At 46.9% G+C, this 23426-nt stretch overlaps 1 protein-coding gene across 1 annotated transcript in view; it reads right to left on the bottom strand.

The window, feature by feature from the left end:
• Nucleotides 1-1638: 1638 nt before the first annotated feature.
• Nucleotides 1639-23426, bottom strand: part of LOC119390535 (filaggrin-like) — a 58508-nt gene continuing 36720 nt past the window's right edge. The window contains exons 5-12 of the mRNA XM_037658144.2: nt 21938-22132; nt 19493-19541; nt 12943-15103; nt 9896-10012; nt 5665-5842; nt 3709-3912; nt 2607-2839; nt 1639-1892 (exon numbers count right to left, since the gene is read on the bottom strand). Coding sequence (XP_037514072.1) covers nt 1723-1892; nt 2607-2839; nt 3709-3912; nt 5665-5842; nt 9896-10012; nt 12943-15103; nt 19493-19541; nt 21938-22132 — 3307 coding nt within the window. The 3' untranslated portion in view covers nt 1639-1722. The remainder of the gene's footprint in view (nt 1893-2606; nt 2840-3708; nt 3913-5664; nt 5843-9895; nt 10013-12942; nt 15104-19492; nt 19542-21937; nt 22133-23426) is intronic.

Below are 23426 nucleotides of genomic sequence, written 5' to 3'. Positions count from 1 at the left end.
ACTGTAGGGTTTGGGAGCGGTCCGTTGGGCAGCCCATAACTGTTCGCTCTCTGGATGCCCGTATGGAACTAGACGCCGGTGTGATCAGGATTTTGGGACATGTGCACGCTGCGCCATCTGCCGGTGGTGGAAACTGCGCCCTGCCGTAAATGAATGCGAAATATGCGAAAAATAAAAATTCCGGTTGATTTCACGCATTTTGGGAATCGGTTTCGTGCGAAGCAGACAGCCAGTAGCATGCCTAAGTTGCATCTTTTGACCTTGAGCCAAACGTTAAGACGGACATCGACATGTTTGTGTAAATGTAGCAGTTGTGTGCATATTGCCACGTGCGTTGCTTTATTTTCATGCATTCGTGTTTCACCCTTAAAAACTGTTCGCAACGCTCGGCGCAGGCCGCGCCGCAATGTTTGGGAAGCTTCGCGATTGCTTGACATCGTTCTGTTAAGACTGCGCGTAGGACGCGAATAGCCAAGTTTATTAGAGAGCTTACGCGAGCACCAGCGATAACGCTGGAATATTCAATGACATGTATAAAAGTCGACGCGTTCCACCGATGATCAGATCACAGACAGCCGACGCTAAGATCGCCGCTATAAGCGTACAGCGTGTATTGCTTGTGATTTCACTTTTCGTTTCCTGGATACAAGTTCGCCATGGGCACAAGTTCGGCAGAGTTCGCCCAAAAAGAAACAGAGGCAGAAAGAAAAATAAAAATAAAAATAAAGAAAAACAAAGAAGGCCGCCCATCTCCGCACTTCGTTCAGGCTTGGCATCCCTAATAAGAAGCTGCCTTAATTTTTTAACGCGACAGGATTGTCACGTCATTCATGTCATGACCAGTCAGTTAATTCGTCATACACTGATCCTCCTATACAAATTTTGGTAATACCAAAGTTTGGCTGAAGAGGCACGCAGGAGAGCACCCACACGTAGGCAGCCAGATAGATAGATAGATAGATAGATAGATAGATAGATAGATAGATAGATAGATAGATAGATAGATAGATAGATAGATAGATAGATAGATAGATAGATAGATAGATAGATAGATAGATAGATAGATAGATAGATAGATAGATAGATAGATAGATAGATAGATAGAGTCAAAGTGCCTTGGTTCGCTAAGAAATGCTTCGCATGTATGTGAAAAAAAATGTTATCAGAATCGACCCCCGGTCCTCACAACCCGGACCCATTGGAACACTTGGAAGAAACGAACAAACCACTGCAAAGAACTAGAGATGGCGCCGTGTACATATGTCCCTAAATCCTGCGAATGCATTATTAACCTGTTTTTTTACACTTCTCACCGCCGAGGTTTTTTAAATCTCGTACGAGGAGGTTAGCAAAGTCTCCCTAAGTCACAGACGTTGCAACTGATTTTGGCGGTTTATGGAACTCTTCAAAACCATCTTTGTTGCGCTACATGACCTGAAAATGACACGGTCTTCGTAGGTATCGGCTCAGCATCTTGTCCAGTGACCAAGTGGTTAATTAAGTATCTATGCTGCATGGCCAAAGAGCCCATTGGTTTTTGTTACTGGAGTACCCAACTAGATTGCAGTTGAGTATTCTGTACTGCGGCGTCAGATTCAAAGCAGTCACACTGTAACAAAACGGAAACGGCGATCAGCTCTTACAGTATTCTTTTACTTGCGCGAATTTATGATATTTTGGGTGGGAAGCGATTACGCAACGCGTACGCTTTTTACGCTCGCGTCATTTGAACGCCTGTTTCCTAACGGTGATGGCACACGCCTGGCTCAGGCGCATCGGCAGCGGTGGCAGCGTCACCCAGTGGTCGGTCACTGGGTTGTAGCGGTAGGCGTTTTTCGTGGCCGCTCCGGCGTCGTCGGCCAGCTGACCGCCGAGAATGTAGATGTCCTCGCCTGCGCACGAAATACCATGGAAAGTTGCATGCTGCAAACTGCTCTTTCACACTCGGGTACCGTCATTTCTAACTCTCCTAGGGCGCGAACTGTAGCTAGAGTTCCGTAGTACCCACTACGCGTCTCCTAGCCAATACGCGCACCTAGGGAGCTGCACACTTTGTTGGTACTGTGCCTGATGGTGATGATGCTGCTAATGATGGTGAATTATAGCTCAGCCCTTCGTAATGGGCGGACAGCTTTCAACCACCCATGGTTTACGCACTTCACAAGGTGCGACGCCTGGTGCGATTCAACGCTTCTGCAACGCTATATTACATTTATTAAGACGACTCTTTGCCAGACATGAGACTCTGTGGGGTCTCTTTAAGAAGCATTTTCATGCACAGGCCCGGCTATGTGATAGAAAATTTGACTGGCACGCCGGATGCTTGGGTTAGATTCCGTCTCGGTCCCCGATTTTGATTCTTTGCATCCATCGGGATTTCTCGTCCATGGACAACGAAGCTTTTTCGTTCACAAACAACGCCGCCGACACCGCATTTCCTGCGACATGAGTTCCTTAATGCCGTCGCGTTAATACCAGACACCAAGGATGATGTACCAACTCGCTCAACAAGCAGCCCTTATGAACTTACCAAACCTTCAGCGCTTTCAAAATCGTTCCTCTTCACCGTTCTCCTGTATGTACAAAGTGTTACATATTGTGCTCACCAAGTGACGCGAGTCCCACGCTGTGTGCTTTTACTGGCATGATGCTTATGCGTGACCACGAGTCGTCGGCCGGTGAATACTCGAGCACATCAGCGATGGGCACCATGGGTTGTTGATTCGGCGACCCCTCGGTCAGCGCGCGCACCAAGCCACCCACGGCCAGGAGGCGCCCGCGGTGGGCTACCAGCGAACAGTTGCACACCGGCAGGGGGAGGCACGCCTTGTGGTGCCACCTAGTGCGCAATCAAGGCGTTAGGAAAATGCGCTTACATTCTCTAATGTAGTAAATATGCTGCAAGCTTACCGTTTGATCTACGTGAACCCTAACGCTGCGTTATCTCCCAGAGAGTTGTTTGGGGAGTGGAAGGCCACTAACGACACTAAAACGACATGATGTAGCATGATGTAAAAAAAAGGTCGCGTCATGCTCCCTTCATAAAATTCAAGCCTAGGCCTTGAAAGAACAATTAGGCAAGGATAATGGAACCTCAGTGCAGAAATAAATGAAACCGTGGCTAAAACTTAGGTAAGAATTTCACTATGTACAATGTCAAAATCTGATTAGATTAAAAGACGGTATAGCTGAAATGAGCCTAAAGAACAGACCCTGTAATCATTAAAGCATATTTTGCTAAAATTATTTTTAAATGTCAATTCAAGTGAATCGGCACGGTACGCATACTAGCGAAGGTGGCCAAAAACGCGCGTGTTGACCGGAATCCTATGTGATTGTTGCGCCAGGACTGCGATAGTCGTGACATATGTTCGAATGGGACCAATGTCATGAATGCATGGAATCGTATAGCCCTTATAAAGATCACAGCTACGGTTTGGAGCCCGCGGCCTCTTCGAAGAACGTGGCTTTGTCACTACTTTCCTAGCAAAGAAAACAGAATTTGCCTGGGATCTTATCACCCGCAGATATGAATGCCACCACTTTCACTTGTGCAATAAATGTCGAAGTTGGCACAGAACGGGCATGAAGTCTCACTGACGGGCGCGTTAAAAAAAGTTAAAGATGTGCGCATTAAAAACGAGCCGGGTATTTTACTGATTATGATTAATGAGGTCGCCAAAGACACTGACGGAGTACGGTACATACGTGTCGTCCATGGGGTTGAAGCACATGGTGTCAGGCACGATGCACACCTTTCGCTTGTGCCCGGCAACCATCATCAGGCCGCCGACGACGTACATCTGTCCGCGGAACTCGACAGCATTGGCCGCCATGCGGGCGCAACAGAGGGGCGTCACCTCCGACCATCGGTCCAGGTCTGGGTCGTACACTTCTACCGAATCCATGAACCTGCGGGACATGTGCTAGCATATGTCGCTTGCGGAATAGACCAGACAAGCGAGGGACACATACACACACTGGGAAGACTAGAAAAATCGGAGTAGCGTAACGACCACACAACGAGCAGTTTTCCTTCGCGGAAGAGCAGCGCCTTCTCATTAAAAGAGATGGAATGCAAACTGAAAGTATGTCAAGTGTAGAGTGAGAGACTTTCGCCGTCGTGTTCTAGAACATCTCTCCACTTAACGTTCACCCAGACTCGGAAATGTCGACGGCAGCGCCGCCCCTAGAAAGAAATGGTCACTCCATATGCGGCAGTATTCGATAATCGGCAGTAGTGCTTGGTAATCCCGACGTCGATTCTAGTGGGGCGGTGACTCTTATCAACTCGGCTGAAGGAAGAACTTTAAGTCGACATTTTTCCACGAAACTGACGGCACTGGTCGCCATGCGGGTGCAACACAGGGACGTCACCTCCGACCATCGACCCAGATCTGCGTCGTACACTTCCACTTAACCAATGTCGTTCACTGGGTAGAGCTACGGCTGGTCGTGAGGGCTTAGGGCGCAGCCTCAGGTTAAGGCCTCCTGGAATAAGGACGCCTCTCCGAAGCTGATATAGGCATTAGGGTAGGAAAGACTGCTATTTCTGGAACCCATAAAGGAGCATGACACCACCTCGTGGGAATGGTGAGTAGGAAGCGGGGTGAAAGATAGAAGAGTGCGGAAAGTGCAGGCCACTTTCTGGAGATGAATACCCACGCCACCGAGCGCCAGGTCAGGGTACTTCACTCCCGATTATGAAAACCGGATTTGGTGCCCTCCCGGCGGCAGTGGGAATCGATACCAGCATCCCTTACATTAGAGGCGAACGCCCTATCACTTCACTACAGCTGCGGCTCTCTCAAAATAAGTATTCTCTCTCTTCCCCACCGACATGAGAACACCTGGTAATCGCTGCACCACAAGAACATCAATGTAGCGCCGGGACCACTGTGTAGACTACGCAAGACTGCTGTCGTATGAGCTACGCGGGCGCACGAAATAACCCTACACTAACCGCAGTGAGGCAAAGAAAATGTAGAAAAAGGAATTAAAAAGTAAAACGTGAAGGGCCGTGGTTTATAAAATGCACGCGGTTTTCGCGAATTTGTGGACGTTTGAACACTGCTACGAACGTTGCGAAGTATTGCGACTGTTGCAGATGCTAAAAGCTCACAGGATCCCTTATACATCCGCCTCCGTCGATCCGAAGACGAAAGCCATCTTCTTCGTTTTCTTCCAAGTCGATGTATTGAACCTCCCGCGGCCCCCTCCGAAAGTTTCTGCAACTAACGTAGTTTTGCGATGCCTCCAGGATCCGAGGCGTTGTAAGCTTTCTGCACCTTACCATGCTTTGCACTGCCTCCGGGATCGGCCCACCTAGAACAAGCAATGATGTCATGGGATGGCATCACCAAGTGAATTCCCGTTATGTGACGTCATAGTCACGTCATGATGATGTCACGCAATTTGGCGATCTGTTACGTCATGACGACGCCCTATGGTGACGTCGTAAAGTGATGCTTTTTTGCACCACTCGTGTTGACGCCGCCGACGCGGGACGCCGGTCAATTTTTGCGTTTGATGAGGCATTTGATGAGGCATCTAAGGCTTCCGCCTTAACACGCCTTATAGCTATCGCTGCTTCTAGAATAACAGTATTGCATGTTTTCTTCTCTCCTGAGACTGGGCCAAAGCCTCTCCTGAACCCATACGCACCCATCGTTTACGGACTGTCCGCCAACAGCGTATACTTTTCCGAGAACCACAGCCACTCCGTGGTGGCAGCGTGCGCGTCGCAAGCTGCCCATGGTCTCCCAGCAGCTTCTGGACAGGTTGAATCTGTGGCACCCTGCTGTCGCAAGTTGACGGGCATCGTTGCCAACCTCGTAGCCGCCTGCGAAAACGCGGGAAATAGGTGACATAAAAGCTGCCTCGCCCATGAGCTATTCTGCTCCTGTGAGCCAGTCAATACGTATGGTGCAATGTCTCCAGGTGGTAGCAAAGAAATGTCGGCGCGGATCTGTTATGAAGCGTGCACGGTAGGCTGGTTATAGTTGAACGAGAAATGCAGGGATAATCTACCTGTCTGTATACTTTCATTTGACGCAATACTTAAGCATTCGGAACCTGAAGAATGGTTCAGCAGGTAAGCGGGGCTCCATTGAAATAGTATAACTGGCCACGGGAAACGATTAAAAACGCAGTTGGTGACTGCAGACTACAAGGTGGCGGGATTACGTTATGAAGGTTTCGAGCGCACTTCAACGAGTAGGCTGACGTGAGACAGTGGTATACGGAGACCATCGAGCGTAAGAGGGCTATGAAGTTGCAATAAATGGGATTATTTTACGATTGTCGCTTTAACTTGGGCTCAGGCGAGTTCTACGGCACTAATTTCAGAGGCCTTACATTCATTTCGCCACGCGATACCTGCGTACATCGCGCAGATAGGAGGTACTGGTCCATCAAAGGCATGGGATATCTAGAGCATTTGCAGTAACACCTTGTTGACCATATCTGCATGGGCAATGGCAAAGCATGGCAATGCATGGCGATGCATGGCAATGCATGGGCAATGGGAATGGCAATGAGTGGGAAACGGGTTGCAGGGGCACATCATCTGTAGTCCCGTGCAACCACTGGTCTTTTCCGATTAAACCTTCACTGCCTTGGCGGAAACGTGTGTCGCGGGCGAGTCGATTTATCGTTGCATAATGTGGTTATAACAGCGCATCAGGCAGTAACAAGAAAAAAAGTCGCAGTTTCGCCGCAAGGGCGAAGCAAAGAATGCGAGAGCAAGAAATTAATGCTATACGAAGTGAGGCTCGCCAATGGATACTCTCAGTTTGAACAGCGCTCCTGTTGCAAAGGCGACCGAAGCAGCGAAGGAAATTAGCGTGCTTCAAGTGTCGAGCTGTGACACTTGATAGTTCGCGCTCATCTTCTGTTTGTTCGTTTAGCGGCGTCCCTGAGCTCGAGTGACACTCGTACGCGCCGTAACATGAGCGCGGACATCACGGTGAAAGCTTGAAACATTCCTCTTCCCCTCACCACGAGAAAACCGCGCGAGCAGACAGCGGAAGGGCAAGGTTCTCCCATGCGCAAATATAAGAAGCGAGCGAGCTCGCCGACGACTTTTAAATGCGCCCGTCGGGCTCCTAGCGCCATCTCGCTGGTAATGAAGAAACGCTTATTATCGCCGGCCGTCTCTGAGTGCGTCCAGCGGTAAAGCGTGTGTATATAACGCTCGCCGTTAGCTACGTGGAGGATCTGCGTTTCGTAGCGTAGTGAATAGCGCCACTCGCTGCGGAGCAGGAGGTCCCTGGTTCGATTCCGCGCTTCGGAAGCATTTTTCTGAATAATTTTTCTTTGGGGCTTTTATATATACATACATACTTATACATATACGGTGCATGACGGCGGCGACGGCGACGGCAAAATCCAGCCGAGACTGTCCATATATTTGCTATCGCAATAAAATGTAAGTGACGAAGCACAGCATGGCATGATGAATGCACGGCATTTTGTGGCGTATGTCCTATTTAAAAATATTCTTCGTCGCCAATATCAGCGCACTGCTGACGAACCTTTCCGACACCACTCTCGACTCATCATTTTACTGTGAGCAGTCTGTTAAGTGATCATTGTTAACCTGTCTTCAGTTAAACCTCAATAAAATGAAGCCGATAAAATCGGCAATTTACTTCGTCACATTGAAACTTTCTTATATTGAAAACCAATCTTCTTAAGTAAAATGTAGTCGCAAAAGGCTTCTTTTTTTGCACTGGAAGGGCCGGGAGAATGTTTGAATAATACGGCAGTATAAACAAGCTAATTTCAATAACGTGAAAAAGAAAATGATTTCCTTTGAACTTGATATCTTGTGACCGCGGCTTGATGCTGGGACCTGTAGGACAAACGCACTGTGGTAATATAGAATAAACGAAGCTATCGCACTTATCTTTGGTCGCCGCGACCTATCATTAAAACGTCGCGTGTTACCCGGAGTGGTCGTCACGCTGATGCTACCATATTCATGGAGCCGAACCTCTTGCTTTCGACTCGCTTCGATAAACGCGGAACGTCGGTAACCGTCACACGCCACAGAGCTGCCGTCTAAAACCGCAAACAAGCAAGGTGGCAACCTTAATTACTCAAACATATTACCACTTGCCCCAGCTGAAGCTTTTATTTATCTCCTCGGTATTCTTCTGTGGCAGCAATGAAACTTCGTTACATTGAAATTACGGATAAACACGTTTCATTATATTGAGGCTATAAATACATGGTGTTGTATGAGCGTAAATTTTTGAAAAGTGAAATACATCGTTGTGTCCATATTTTAGTTATAGTGAAGTTCGTTATATCGAGGTTGAACTGTATTTCATTTTCTATGGCTGGCTTTTCAGAAGGTATGAATTGGACCCATCACATTGAACAAGTTGCGAAATCGTTATCATCTGCCGCTGGTGGGCTATCTCGCTGTCGGCATTTTTTTTTCCCTGAGAGGGTGAAATTGCAGATATATGATGACTTGTTTGAATCGCGTCTTAACTACTCTGCGCTTCTGTGGTCCACCACCACAAAAGGTAATACTCGAGCACTTCTTTAACTACAAAAACGCGCGTTTCGACAAATAGCAGACGTATCGTATTTTTTTTATTCCGCTGCGCAACTTTTTCAAAAACGTAATTTAATACGTGCAACGAGTCTACGAATAGCGACTTCTATATTCATTTTGTTCTGCTCCGGCAATTTTAAAACGTTCTTTAAAAATACGTCATGTCTTGAATGCAAGAAATGGGACTCGCGCACTCGCAGCAAATATAGGTGGTCAATACCCTGCAGACGCACAAAATCTCATGCAGTCGCTAAGACATAGCCTACCTTCGTTGTTAAATAAATTGGAGAGGAAAAGTATTGTCCCGTGTACTTTGACTCGCAAACAAATTATAGAGTACTTTCGTAAATCTCAATGAACACATTATATAAACGAAATCGTCCTTACATTTTGCATAGTTTTTTGTAATATTTATTTCGCGCTCAGTCTTTCATTACATAGTGTAGTATCATGCTGTGCATCATAGCGACTTTTATTGTTGTGCTTTTCTAGAGTGTCGTAAATACTGCCATTCTCATGTATGAAAATGTTCTTCGACATTTCCTTTAACAGAATGTAATAGATTTGTATTTTGCTTGTAAATACTATGTGTTTACGTGATAAATGTTTCTTTACATACTGCACTTTTTTAGTTGCATTGAAATAGTGAATTGTAATGGATATATGTTTAATATATGTATGTATGCTGATTGTAAATTTCATTCTGCCATGTGAGGGCCTACATGCACTTTCAAGCTGTGATGCACAGCTGTATAGCTGGAACACTTTTTTCATCGAGCGCGTGGCTTACTTTCAGTATGATCGTGCGAGAGCGCGCGGGCACGTTGCGGCATCTCGCGGCGGCAGCAGTAACTCAACAGCTCACGAAGGATGACGCAGCTGATGGCGCGCACATTTGGGTTTATGGCACCATTTGTCGAGAGAAGAGCGAGCAATTTCTAGCCGACTTGCAGAATAATTGTAAATTCGAGACTGCGTGCTGCGCGATAATGTTTGGCTCGCACGTTCTCAGGAGCTTCGACTACCGATCGGCAACGTTTTCTGACCGCTCTGAAAAAGCGTCGCAGGGCCCTTTTAAGTGGCTGACTGGGCTAGTTGGTTGTGCATACTTAAGGTTAACAGCGCGAAAACAACACACGGAGGACATGATTTAAGATTCCTGTCGGACAGGATTTAGGATTCCCTTTTAAGATTCCTGACGCGCCAATCACGTATGATCACAGATCAATATGTTAGGTAACTTCGAAACGTTCACATGTAGGTCACGGCGAATATTTTTGTCAAATTCTGATGTGCAGACTTTGTTTGTGCTGCTGTTTAACTCACCTACGACGTAAATATAATCCTGGTATATGACGGCTTGGTGACCGTAGCGGGGCCTTGGCATCCTGCCTACGCACTTCCACTTATCCTCTTCAGGCCCCAATGAGAAAATGGCAGCACCTGAGCCAAAAAGGAAAAAAAAAAGTAAAACGCGTGCGAATCGCACAGACTACACAACGTGTCTTAAGTCATGACATCATGAGCAGCCTTCTCTCTAACAAGATGGCTTAGTTTTGCCAATATAATAAATCCGCCTTATCGCAGATTTCTGCCGAACCAATCACTGCAGAGAGCCCGCTAGAACAAAAGTCTGTGACCAAGCATCGCAGAACAGGACGCCGAAGAGCAATAAAGCCATTTACATCATAGCTTCACCATTGAGCAGTAGACACAACCCGCTGCCTTCTGGTTTGACCTTCCATTCACGCTATTCGTTACCAGCTTGCAGACCGCAGAGCGAAATACATGAATTAATTACTAATTGTCACGGTGCCATACGATTTGATCCTTTGCTCAACAAAACAAAACGCTGCTTATATATGTGCGACTGCAACGGAAACCATACTTGGCGTTTTTTTTTTTCTAAAAGAGCCAAGTCTGCTTTAAGTGAAACTAAAAAAAAACACACAGGTTTTCGCTACCGGCAATGTGGTCGGGCCTGCTCAAAGAAAGTTTCGCCAGTGTTCTCATGTCACCGAAATTTATATTGCGGCTAAAATCTATATAGCCCACTTTCGTGGCTATTAAGGAGTGAACGTTGGATTTGGCTCTTATATAGATTGGAACATTTCACTTGGGCTTGAATGAGCTCCTAAAAAAGTCTAAATCGCAGCGAATCAACGATATAGCTATATTTTGGGTCAAATATAACTACATCCTTGTGTTTCCGTCGGTGCTGTCCTTTGTTGCGCGGACGTAATGACGATGACTAGACTTGTAGAGCGAGTGGTCCTTCCATGCAAAAGGCGCACCATGCTGGACTGTCAAAAGCGTTTTCTTGTTCTTTGGCATCTATTGAAGGCCTTCAAAAATGTTTCAGCTCTTCTTCTTCTACTTAGCTCGTTTTGTGTTACGCCGTTTCGGGTCACTACTTCTTCAAGGAATAGATCGGTGGCCAATATCTTCCTTTCAGTTGTGTTCTATTTAAAAAGTAACGTCTTGAAGCAAAAGATGGACATGATACTTTAGGGCAAAAATCGAAAAATAACACTAAGCGGCAGAACGAAGTAGGAAAGTCGGCCTCTTAATCTTTCTAATCGAGTTTTGCCCTACAAAGATATGTCCTTCAGTAAGTACTAACTTGCCCAAGAAAAAGTAATTGTGTAACGAAAGCACGATAGTGAAGCAGCTACGACACAAATGAAGCAGATTGGATGCGGGCATGTTGGTTTCTTTGGTCACGACTGTTGACGAAGTACTGGTTTAATGGTTCTGGCTCAGTTTGAGTCAAGCAGCTGCAGCATTTCGCTCATTTTTGATTGAAAACTGCCTTTTTGAGTTCGCGTCACAATCAGGAATTGGCACATTATAACTGCTTGAGAAATTCAAGATCCTTAGGCGCGCTTTACGCTGTCTTAAAATTTATCCCAGTCTCGGTTTCTGGACTTGGCTCTTCTGGAAAAAAGAAAGCCACATATATGTCAATGCGATTAGGAAACAAAAATCTTCGATTTGTTTGTTTGTTTGTTTGAAACTTCAATTTCAGACAAAACAAGAAATGTCACCGCAGAGGGGTACGTTAAAAAGTACAATCAATTGTTTACCGGCGTACCGAAAAGCTTACTAATGCCAATTTGTGAATTAATTTATCAGTGCACTTTTCGTTTTTTCAGAGAGACTGATGTTCGGTCTGAAATTTCTGCCTTCTCATCACTGAAAGTATCCCTGAACAACCATTTTTCGAGGTGACAAAAGCTATATGGCTCGGGTAATGTGCCTTCAAGAAGCATATTAAGTTTTTTTATAGAAGGACCTAGTGCAAGCGGAAGTATTACGAGCACTATGTACACTTCTCTACCCCCCGCCCTTCCACTTCGTTTATAACGGGCTCCGCACCAGAAAAGGGGTTGCGCTTCAATCCCATTATGAGGGACGTTTGTCACGTTCGGCTTGTCGAAATTGAGCGCTACTAATGCGTTCGGCTGGTTCTTTCAGAGCATCATGTTCCAACTTAGAGTGCTCTGAGGCGCTCTCACTTTGACCTCGGAGCATAGGCGTGCGCACAGGGGGGGGGGGGGGGGGGCAAGAGGTGCGGCCGCCCCCCCTAATCCCCTAAGAGGGGGGGGCGCAAATTCTGCCCTATACACTGACCCTTCTAGTCACATAAGAGGGGGGGGGGCGCAAAATCTGCCCCATACATTGACTTAGTTGGAGGGGGGGCGCTGCGACGAACCTTCGCCCCCCCCCCCTGATGGAGAACCCTGCGCACGCCTATGCCTTGGAGTGAGACCGACATCTTATCACGTGACTCCCGCGCCTCGCCTGTTTGCAACAGAAGACGCGGTTACGAGTTTCCTCTTCCGGCATCCGATTACTCTGGCGAATAGCTCCACGTTCGGATCGGACACGCGTCATCTGGGTCAGATCAACAGCAAGCTCCGCATTGTTGCAATTTGAGTGAGAGCGCGGTGGCGCCCAGCTGAATGTACCATCAATTTCTCTCGGAAATTAGCCGTTTTTATCAAAGTAGATTTTCTTATACTCTACAGCCTCCTTAGTTATCTGCGTCATATAATGTACGTACACACCACAGCACTAAGAAGGGGCGGAGTGAACTCTATCGGCCAATGAAAGCTATACATGCGAGTATTCTCGACAACGTCCAGAAGGAACCGTCGAAGGCTGGTTAATTAAAAGAGGGTGTTTCAAATTTGCACCTGTTCTTAAACTGAACGCGCCGCTCATGAAAACAACATTTTGAGATGTTCAGAGCGTCTTCGCTTCGCGGAATGCATTTTCTCATCAAGCCAGAAGTATGATGTATAGCTCTGTTTTACGTTAATGATGGAACGCATGAGAACAATGAGAGACCATGAGAACATGCTACGTACTTTCGAGATTAGCGCCTTTGGAATCGGCGGCCAAGCCACCTATCAAAGCAACCACCAGCTGCTGGTCACCGGTGGCGGCACAGTCGAGTCCCTTGTAACCAAGGTCGGAGGTGTGCCGCGTCTCGGAAAGCGCCCGATGAGGTACCCTAGACAGGCGCTGGCGGCGCTTATCGCGAACGTTACGGGACGTCGTCTTGCCCACGACGAACGACAGGTCTGAGCCACCCGAAGAGAGCCTGTTCGCGCTACGCGCCTTCCGGCGAACGGCGTGGCCTCCTCCGGAGCTGGACTTCTTGCCCGCCACTCCTAGGTCGGACTTCCCCCTGTCCTTGTCGGGTTTGCGCTTGGGAACGGTGGATGACCTCGAGCTCTTGCCTGAAGACTTAGCAGGACCACTCGACTCGGACGGAGATTTACGGGACGCGCGCTCCTTCGACTTTGACGCGCCATGCTTCAAGTCGCTCTTCCCGCCGCCTCCTCCAGGCCCTTCGGCCGAAGGCTTTTTCGCCTTCGACGCGTTCACGTGGGGCTCGCGCTTACGTCCACCTCCACCGCCACCCGATTCGGACTTAGATTCCCCAGGCTTTTTCTCCTTGCTGTGCTTCTTCTTGATTTTGTCCTTGCTGCCTCCCTTCTTGCTTTCCTTGCTGGTAGACTTGCTCAGCTTCTCTTTGCTACGCTTGGTATGCTTCTCCTTGCTTCCGTGCTTGTCTTTGCTTCCGTGCTTATCCTTGCTTCCATGCTTATCCTTGCTTCCATGCTTCTCTTTACTTGCGTGTTTGGTCTTGTGGTGCTTCTCCTTGCTTTGTAGCTTCTCTTTACTGTGTTTATGCTTGCTGTGTTTTTCCTTGGAGACCCGCTCCTTACTCGACTTCTCCTTGATCCCTTTGTCTGCCTTTTCTTTGCTTCCTTTGACAGCCTTCTCCTTACTAGTCTTTTCCTTGCCATGTGTCTCCTTGCTCTTGGATCTGGAGCTTCTCTCCTTGGAAGAAACCCTCTTGGCCTTCTTAGACTTGTGCTTGCTCGATTCCGTGGTCTTGGCCTCAGTGCGGGTGACCGCTTCCTTGGAGGCGGATTCTTTGGCCTTGCCACCATGTTTTCTTTTCCCTTTGGTGCTCTTGCTGCTCTTGCTGCTTTTACTGCTGAGCCAGGGACAGAAGCCCCTCTTTTTCTTCTTATCTTTACCACCTTTTCCTTTGCTTTTCTTGTCGCTGCTCCTACTCTTCTTGTCCTTGGACTTATGACCCTTGCTATCCTTCTTTTTCTCTTTGCTCTGCACGGAGCCGGCCGTGGATGGCGGGATAGTTGTGGCCGATGTCGGCTGACTCATGGTCGGAGGCACGGCGGTTGATGGCGTCACCGCGACGTCGGACGTCGCCGTCTTCGAAGCGGCGTCCCCTTCGTGCTTGCCTTCGTGGTGCTTGCCTTCGTGGTGCTTGCCTTCGTGCTTGCCTTCGTGCTTGCTTCCGTGCTTGCCTCCGTGTTTGCCATGGTGCTTTTCCTTTCCTTTGGTGTCGCCCTTGGCGTCCGCTTTCTCGAGCAAATCGATCTTTTTTTCGTGAGACCTACGTGGCTTGATATCCTTGGTCTTCGACAGTTCCTTGGAGAGAAGCGATGGTTCTAAGACCGGGGACACCTTTTGCTGTTCCTTGGAAGGGGAGTCCTTCTTTCCTTCCGCCGCCTTGGCGTCATCCTTGTGGGGTTTCTCATGCTTTTTCTCAGCCGCTGCGACCTTTTCCTTGGATTCTTCCTTCTTAATCGGCGCAGATTCGGTCTTCTTGACTTCTGGCTTAAGTTGAGGCTTCTCGTCCTGCGCTGCTGACAGCACTGCCGCCTGCTGTTCGAGGCTGAGCACTAGCGGCGCCGCCGCAGCAGGTATCGGTTGCTGCTGCTTCTGAGGTGGTTGCTGTTGTGGTGGCGGCGCAGAATGAACAGCAGTCGCACTTTGCTGTCTCGGTACAGGAGCTTCAGCGGGCGGCACGAGACGTGGGGCACTAGTTTCTTGGCTTGGTAGTGGTGCAATGCTTGGCTGTGGCGCAATGCTTGGCAGTGGCGCAATGCTTGGCAGCGGCGCAACTGAAGGCTTAGGCGGAGCCGCTGCTGCTGTTGTGCTTTGCCTTGGCGGCGCGGGCAAGGGCTCGGCGCCTTCTCCTGCTGCCACCTGCGCAGTAACGTACATGTTTTTAGTGTTGAAGTGGGTAAAGAAGGCAGCATTATTTTTTGACGATTATGCATCACAAAAACTGCTTTCTCAATATTGTCATTTTTTTGTAAGAGGGTGTTATTAGTTTTAAGGAAAGCATAATGGCGGATAAATAATTATTCTTGGCGTTTAGTGTAACAAATTAGAGCTAACGTAATGACATGCAGCATAGCTGAGGGATCTGAATTAAGATCATATGCTGAACATTGATGACCTAGGTAATATAGCATGTTTATCAATAATTGTGCTTATGTCCCTTCTTCGTTTGGTCCGAAGTGTTCAACTTGTAATAAAATGCGCAGTCTTTCTGGTTGGCACCGTCAGTGTCCGTATAAATGTGCTGGCATATGTTAGCTCATTGATTATTCATTGCTTAATTAAGCACATTCTTTTTTCATATCCGAAATCCTGAACGTGTAGCTTGACTTAATTGGCTCCTCCAACGCGCACTGATAAAGAAGTCGTGTGAGTGAGGTCCCCCATCACTGTAGAGGTGCCACGGCCAAGTAACGTCTCCAAAGCATGGTGAACATTGTATAATTGCCGTCCAATTAAATTTACGCAAGGGAAGTGAGCACAGTAGGAATTGAAATTGGTGATTGCGCCGCTGCCTCTACACTTTATAACACATCGAGTCAGCGCTATGTCGGAATCTGAATGAGGTGCCTTTTCTTTTCGTTTGTGAGAGAACGAAACTACGGTGCCTGTGCAAATACGAGCTTTAACACTGAGGGCAGCGTCCAGTTTTGGCAAAGTACTGACTTCAAGCCACTGTGACACCCTGCTTGGAAGGTGAAGGACATTTTGTTCACTCTGTGGCCAAAGATTCTTCAGTCAACAGTGCAGCAGCAGCGTTGAAAGCGACATACTCAGGGCTTCAACAAGCGTTGCTGTTGGTTGTATGCACCAAGACGTTGACGGGGATTGGCGATTGATGTGCTGTGGCGCGATATGGGGCGGAGCACAGTGAATCCTCGATATAACGAAGTCAGTAAAATAATTTAATCCCTTATCTCCAAACTTATTGTCGGATAGAACATAAGAAGTCCGCAGAGGTCCCGCCCCGATGAGCAAAGCGCGGCAGCCGATTGCATCCGCGACTAAAGAAATAGTCCCGCTCATGCACTCGGCAATGTTCTCAAGAAGGTGGGGTCACCGGCCGTACGGCTCATGACGTCACCCTGGAGGGCGCGCCCATTGGTCCAGGTGCTGTGTGCATGCGCCTTTGAGGAGGAGATGCCGCGGACTTCTAAAAGTTGTATCCGACTATAGTTAAATTGAAATTAACCTTCTAAAATATAGTCGCCAAAGGCTTTTTTTTTTTTTGCACGAGCAGTCATGGAAGAATACTCGAGTAATACGGCAGTACAAAAAAACTAACTTCATTAACGCGAGAAAAGTTTTGTTGAACCTGAGATCCGGCGAACGCTGCTGGATGCTTCGCCGGCGAAGAAGTAAAGTCGAGCGCGATTTGAAAATTACCGTGCGAGCGTAGACCGGCTCATTGACTGTTCCATGCTACGACAATCGCCCCTACGACGAACTCCACAACCTTTTTCTCTGTTTTGAGCTTTCAATTAGTTGCGATCAAGCGTATTCTTCGTTGGCTCTTATCTTCGCGGATGATAACGAAATTGGCAGGAAAGATCTGCAAAGCTGGTGCTTGGCACTGCTTCGTTTGAGCGGCTTGCTAAATTGAACAAAATATATCGCGTTGTCATGCCAAAAAAAGAAAAAAAACGATACGAAAACGCGCCTTCCGACGACGGGAGTAATCGCAGCTTAAGGAACAGCATGAAGAGTGAGTGAGGTTTGCCTGATACATAGTAATAAACAGCGCGAAAAACTAGAGACAAAAGGGAAAAACAACACGGGACGCTCGTCCCGTGTTGTTCTTCCCTTTTGTCTATAGCTTTTCGCGCTGTTTATTACTATGAATACATACCAACTAGCCCAGCTTACCACTCTTTTGCCTGACACCTCCCTCTTCTCGAATGAGTATTCTGGGACGTGTCGCTGTTGTAGTTCTTGGTCGACGCTCGCGCGATAACCTTCAAATCGCGCTCGACCGTACTCTTCACAGCGGCCGAACGCCACGCGTGAGCCGCCAAGAAATTCATGTCCAAGACACTGTGTTAATAGACCAACGTTCGCAAAACCCACGTGCGACTCAACCGCATGAACACTGGCCCCAGCAGTAGTTTCAATTTATAGACTCGATGTCTGTGTGTGGCAGACTGAAACTTGATCGTATCGAAATTACGGATAAACCAGATTCGTTATATTGAGGCTGAAAATACATGGTGTTTTAAGGATATGAAGTCGTGAAAAGTGAAATGCTTCGTTATATCGAGATAACTGTTACATTGAAGTTCGTTATATAGGGGTTTAACCGTAATACTATTAGTAAGAACATGCACAGAGTAGAGGAAATGAAAGCGCTTTCGTATTGTGTTCGCGCCTCCCCACGATCGCCCTGGGATACATGCGCGTAACTCTCTTTAGAGCCGGGCATGAGGCGGGGGAAAAGGATGACTGCTTCTTCGGTGTGCGGCGTGCCGCGGGCACGCTGGATCCTTGTTCAAAAAGCGCGCTCTCCACGCACGTGACGTCACGGCGCGCAAGCGTGGTGCGTCGCCAGTTTCTTATGATTTCGGGCGGGAATTTCGAAGTTACGCCCAAGACTGATCGTTATTAAGGATGCTAGCATCACTTACGTCCGCCGCGGTGGCGTGGCGGTAACGGTGCTCGGCTGCTGACCCGAAAGTCGCGGGTTTAATCCCGGCCGCGGCGGTCGCACCTCGATGTAGGCCAAATGCTAGAGGCCCGTGTACTGTGCGATATCAGTGCACGTGAAAGAACACCAGATGGTCGAAATTTCCGGAGCCCTCCACTACGGCGTGCCTCATAGTCATATCGTGGTTTTGGCACGCAAAACCCCTGGATGTTATTATTAATAGTAGAAGTAGTATTCGCTAGCATTACTTGCCCGTCAAGTTAGAGCATTTTACGATTAAATGCCGTGATTATCAAAGCAAACCCCTTGCTCATGAAGCCATAAAAGTCGTGAACAAAAAATTTCGCTGAGACCTTTAGTGGCCGACTGGTTTACAGCCAGAGTTAAACGAATGCGTGAAACGACGTTTCTTGCCGTTTCCTGCAGCTACAGGTGATTAGAAAAGGAGATGAGCGTGGAACCCAGGGCAACTGTCACTTAATCAAATGCTTTGTGTGGCACGTTGGTTCATTCGGAATAGATTTGAGCATAAACGGACGAGACACAGGAAGAGAAGGTGACTACACGAGCGCTCAACTAACATTGCGTAATGAAGTCAAGGAAAGTGTGCTTATTCAGGAACGCGAACTGTGAAAATATATATTAAGGGCAAACAGTTCCCGTTTTTGCAGCTTGTTTGTGCAAACTAAAGATTCATCCTCCATGTTGATGACGTCAGTAATATTCATTTATGCTCTCTGTCTGATGGATAAGACTATTTTTACTTTTTAGAACACCAGCCACATGACACGTGCGCAAATGAAGACAGAAAGCGGCTCAACTTGCAACAAACTTCAAAAAACACAGCCGTCGGTCGTAATGCGCGTTCGTTGCACCGCCAGAAAAATGACGTTCCTTAGGCTTGACGGACAAACGAGATGATTTCTTGTTATCTGTTAATTTTCTTTCGCTGTTGCAGAGAATAGTTCGTAGAAAATTTTAAGAGGGCACAGGTGCGGAAAGTGTGGCGCGACGCTTGCCGACACAGAAAGACATTGGTTGAAACAGTCGAGGGAATACTGCCGACCGCACCAAAACAATACAGCGCGTGTATGACACCTGTCGAGCAGTTATATATGAATCTCTAATGCATTGCTCGACAATTTACGCGAGGATTTTTTTAGCGATAACTATTTCCTTTCCTTTTAAGAAAACAACAAAGAAAAGAAACGGAAATGAAACTTGAGAATTTCATATCAGCGCTACAAATCCGATCTTGGACAACAAGGTATAAGCGGATTTTGCTCATATAGAAGTTGTGCAGATGGCTTTCGTCTTGCTCATGCCCACAGGCATGACACCAACTTTACACCCTAGATCACGAAACAGCTGGCAACACAGCCTCCTTGCAATATACCAAGCCTGACCATGCAACGAAGATTGGCACAGTTCGAATAAATATCACGAGGAACAGGTACACCGCTTCTTTGAGGTCCTCGTGCGTTGTGTGTTTTGTTCATTATTTAAAGTGTCGACTGTAGTGTGCTCCGCGCGCCTTCTTTGTAATTACTGTATGTCAATCTAAAATATTCCGTAGCGGTTAGTGATACGAACCTCTATGCAACCCTTACCTTGTTTACTTGGGCGTATTCCCTTCCTTTCTCCAGCTTCTTTTGTCCCCTGCAACAGACACGTGACGAAACTGCCATACATCTGTATGAAGCCTGTACGCTGTCGAAAGAGTTTTTGCGGAATGCGCGTGATATTTTGTTAGATCAGTGTCTGCAGCGACAAAAATGGGGGGTGCTGTAGCGACGCGTGCAGGACGATCCACTGGTCGCCTCTAAATCCAACAGCCACATATAACATAACGCATGTAACGCGCAAGGATGAACCTACGACGCCCACTGAGCCGTGCACCGGCTTCAGGATGAAGCGCGCATTGCAACCGGTCAGTCACGGACAGGGTTGCCACTCACTTTCGAGTAAATGTCGCCAAATGATGAGCAAAAAGTCGCCAAAAGTCGCCATTTTTTTTACAAACCTCGCCAAAGAAGTCGCCATTCTAGATATGTGCGTCATACCTAGTAATAAAAATTTCCTCTCACGTATAGCCCCATAGAATACAGTACCATCCAATGGACGTTTCTCAATGCCAGTCGTATCGCCCGCTTCACCATGGGAGTGCATGGTGCTGCTTCTCCGACTAGCCGCAAGATGTGCGTGGTGGCGCAAGGGTGAATGAATGAAACGCTCATGATATCCTTCCATCCCTGTCCGCTCGTTTCAAAGGTAAAAGTGTCGTAAACCTTGGGCGAAAACTTTGAAAGCGTTGTTTGTAGACAACTTTACGTACCCTTATATGAATTAAAAGGATTATAAAAGGTTTACTGAAGGTAACACGACAGAAGTCTTACAGGAACCGATCATTAGTGAGTCTTACACCTTTTCAGTGTAAACTAATATGATACCGGACGCTACCGACCCTTTCTTACAGTCACTTATATCTACACGCGTCAATCCGATGCGTTATTAATGAACAGGTAGGCAATGTAAAATGTTGTATAGCAATTGTTGTCATTGCACACGCTCACCGAGAACAGTGGAAAATGCCTCAATAAATATTTTTTTATTGCACAAATAGCCGCGTATCCTCCTCTCTTCGCTATTCCGAAACAGTCTTTACCAGCTGAATGGGGGGTACTGCAACAGTGAATAAGTCGCCAAGCTATTCAGAACAGTTGGAGCATTGGCGGTACAAATGGTCGGAACACGCGGCCAACCCGTCGCCTAGCCCCTTCAGAAGCTAAACTTTAGAGAAGCTTAAAGCGCCGAAAGCTATTAACTTACAGTCAAACACTGCCCCCTCGCGGTTTACATTTTGCTAGAATGTCTCTGGGAGACGTTCCCGTGCCTCCTGCTTCTAGATGAATTGAGGCCTGATAGGAGTGTAAATTATTCTAGCCTTTCTGAATGCGGGCGCCAAAAATTTCAACTAATCGATTATTCGACGTAAACACTATCATGAATAGGGATTCGCCCATAGGTATCCACAAATTCCGACTTGCGAGTGCCACTACCAAGCACCCAAGTAAAGGATTAGGGTCACCTCCAAGTTTTTGTCAGCACTCGTTTAGGTGCGAATAAGCCACAATGGAGGACACTCCGCTGACACTAAAACGAATTATCGAATTAGTTTAGCTTGACAAATTATTTCCTGGGAAGTATTTTGTAAGTATTCTCAACTTAATATCAATATTAATAGAGAGAACGAAAGTCCTAACTTTGTATATAGATATCGCGCCAGAAGCTCGAAAGCTCAATACCTGAGTGTGTTTTTGTGAGGTCACATAGTTCATGGCATACCGGACGACGTCGCATTTATTTTCCGTTTGGCTACCATGCCTCTATAACGTTTGCTGAAACTTGCCATGTTTATCTCCGGCATTATTAGAACGTAGTGCGGTTAATTTTTATCGAAAAATTACGTAGGCTCTAGCAGGCACTATCAAAATCTATGAAGCCATGGTGGGCTTCATAGATTTTTATAGGGGTCGACGTCAACAAGACGTCGACCCCTACAGGTTAATAATAATAATAATAATAATAATAATAATAATAATAATAATAATAATAATAATAATAATAATAATAATAATAATAATAATAATAATAATAATAACTAGCATCTATACATAAGGAAATGGACATAACTGCTTCTGGACTACAGGCCTACATCCCGGTTCGTCAAAAAATAAGGACACGTACGTTTCTGTACGTTTTATAGTTGAACAAGCGTCTTCTCGCGGCTAGAGCGGTCATTTTGAAACAGCGGAAGGAGAATTAATATAAGAGAAATAATTTCTTCTTTAGCGTTCGTTTAATTACAGAGCGTCTTTTTCAAGTTCAAGAACGTTCTAAAAAAAAAAGAGTCTGGAAAATCTGACGTAGGCTACAAAAATGTTTACGATTACCTGGCTTTCTCGCAGTTATTTGCACATCTTCCGAGCACTTACAACCAAAATGTAGCAGTAGAGGCAGTGTTACACGAAATATATCTAAAGTCGGACACTCACGGCTGAGGTATGCGCTGGCTGACGTCAAAGTGCTTCTGAACCTCGGGGCACACCTTGACCGCCTTGAAGGCTTCGACTTGGGCGGGTGTCATGTCCTGGAAACGGATGGCCTCCACAAGGCTGCTCACGTACTTGCTGCGTGCCTTGCAGTCGTAGTGGACCCAGTTGATGGCCGCTTTGTACAGCGCCACCTCACTACAAAAAGCGGTAACAGCGGAGGACATAACAATCGAGTACGAAAGCGCATAAATCTCGAAGCGTCTGGCCTTCTGTCGAGCACAGATTCTGCAACCGTTGCAGTGGCGTTCTCAATACGTTAATCTACATATGGTACACTCGGCGTAGGCTAGTATACTGCGGCGCCACCCAGATCTCAACGTTGTGAAACCTGCGGCAGATTTATTAAAAGAGCAGAGAACTGGGCTAGCTTGTTCAGAATAAACGTGAACTGACACTGCGTGATTGAAAGGAAGGCATGAACGAAGCCGTGCATGTCTTTCTAGTTCATTCTAGTGTTCCGTTAAATCCTACTACCTAAGGTCACGTCACTCCATGACCGAGCCAGAAAAATCTTGTTAAACACGAACCTTGTACCGCTCGCGACAACTGCTGAAGGCAGGAGCGGAAACCTGCCGGTTCTGCTTATGTTGTAAACAAGCATTCGCACTACAGTTACGCAATCTGTCGAACGTACCACATATCTTTAAACGTTTGTGCACATGCAACAAAACGATTATTCATGCTCTCTTTGAAATCAATCAGATGTCCCGAAAGCGTCCGCAGTTGAAGATAACAACAGCTAACAGGACACCGTCAGAAAGCTTCTTTAGCTATACTTTGTGCTATGTCAACTGAATATGTTTCTAATGTGGACAGGCTGTCAGAAGCGATCACAGTACAATCCGATAACAATGTGCCAGTACATTCGAATACCTGTTATATTGAAAACATTGCTACAGAGATAGCGCATTTTACTGCTCACAATACTACACCTGGCAACAACTTTCTGTGGCAGCACAGCCAAGGCTACGGAACCGAAGCACACACTTTTATACTACGCTGCTGCATGTAGTCCGGGAACGCAAACTTTTGTGGACTATGTAGCATAAAACAAAACATAAAAAGAGAAGAAATAGGTATTTTATTCAAGCCTTTCTGCATCGTAATTAAGAAAACTTATCCCGTGAAGGATTTACTTTTTTTTTGCTGTTTCGAGTTTTGCGGCTTTTTGGTGTCGACTTCATGTTTTCCTGCGCATGTAAACAATCTCCTGCAAAGGGACTACGTGGCGTGGTAACAGAGGTGCAGAAGCTCCGCCCACGTAGCCTTGGCTCTGCTGCCTAAGAAAGTTGTCGCCAGGTATAGAGCAGGCTAAGCGTTTTCAGCAAACGAGATCTTCTTGATAAAAGTGTAAGCATCGTAGAGTAATGACATATTTGCTCGGACTCCAACTGGACAGCTACAAGATAGCGAATTGCGCTTGTTGGTT

Source organism: Rhipicephalus sanguineus, chromosome 4 (genome assembly GCF_013339695.2).
Source record: "Rhipicephalus sanguineus isolate Rsan-2018 chromosome 4, BIME_Rsan_1.4, whole genome shotgun sequence".
Classification (NCBI taxonomy): Eukaryota; Metazoa; Arthropoda; class Arachnida; order Ixodida; family Ixodidae; genus Rhipicephalus; species Rhipicephalus sanguineus.
The sequence above is the reverse complement of the archived record's forward strand: the minus strand, read 5'-3'. Positions and strand labels throughout refer to the sequence as shown.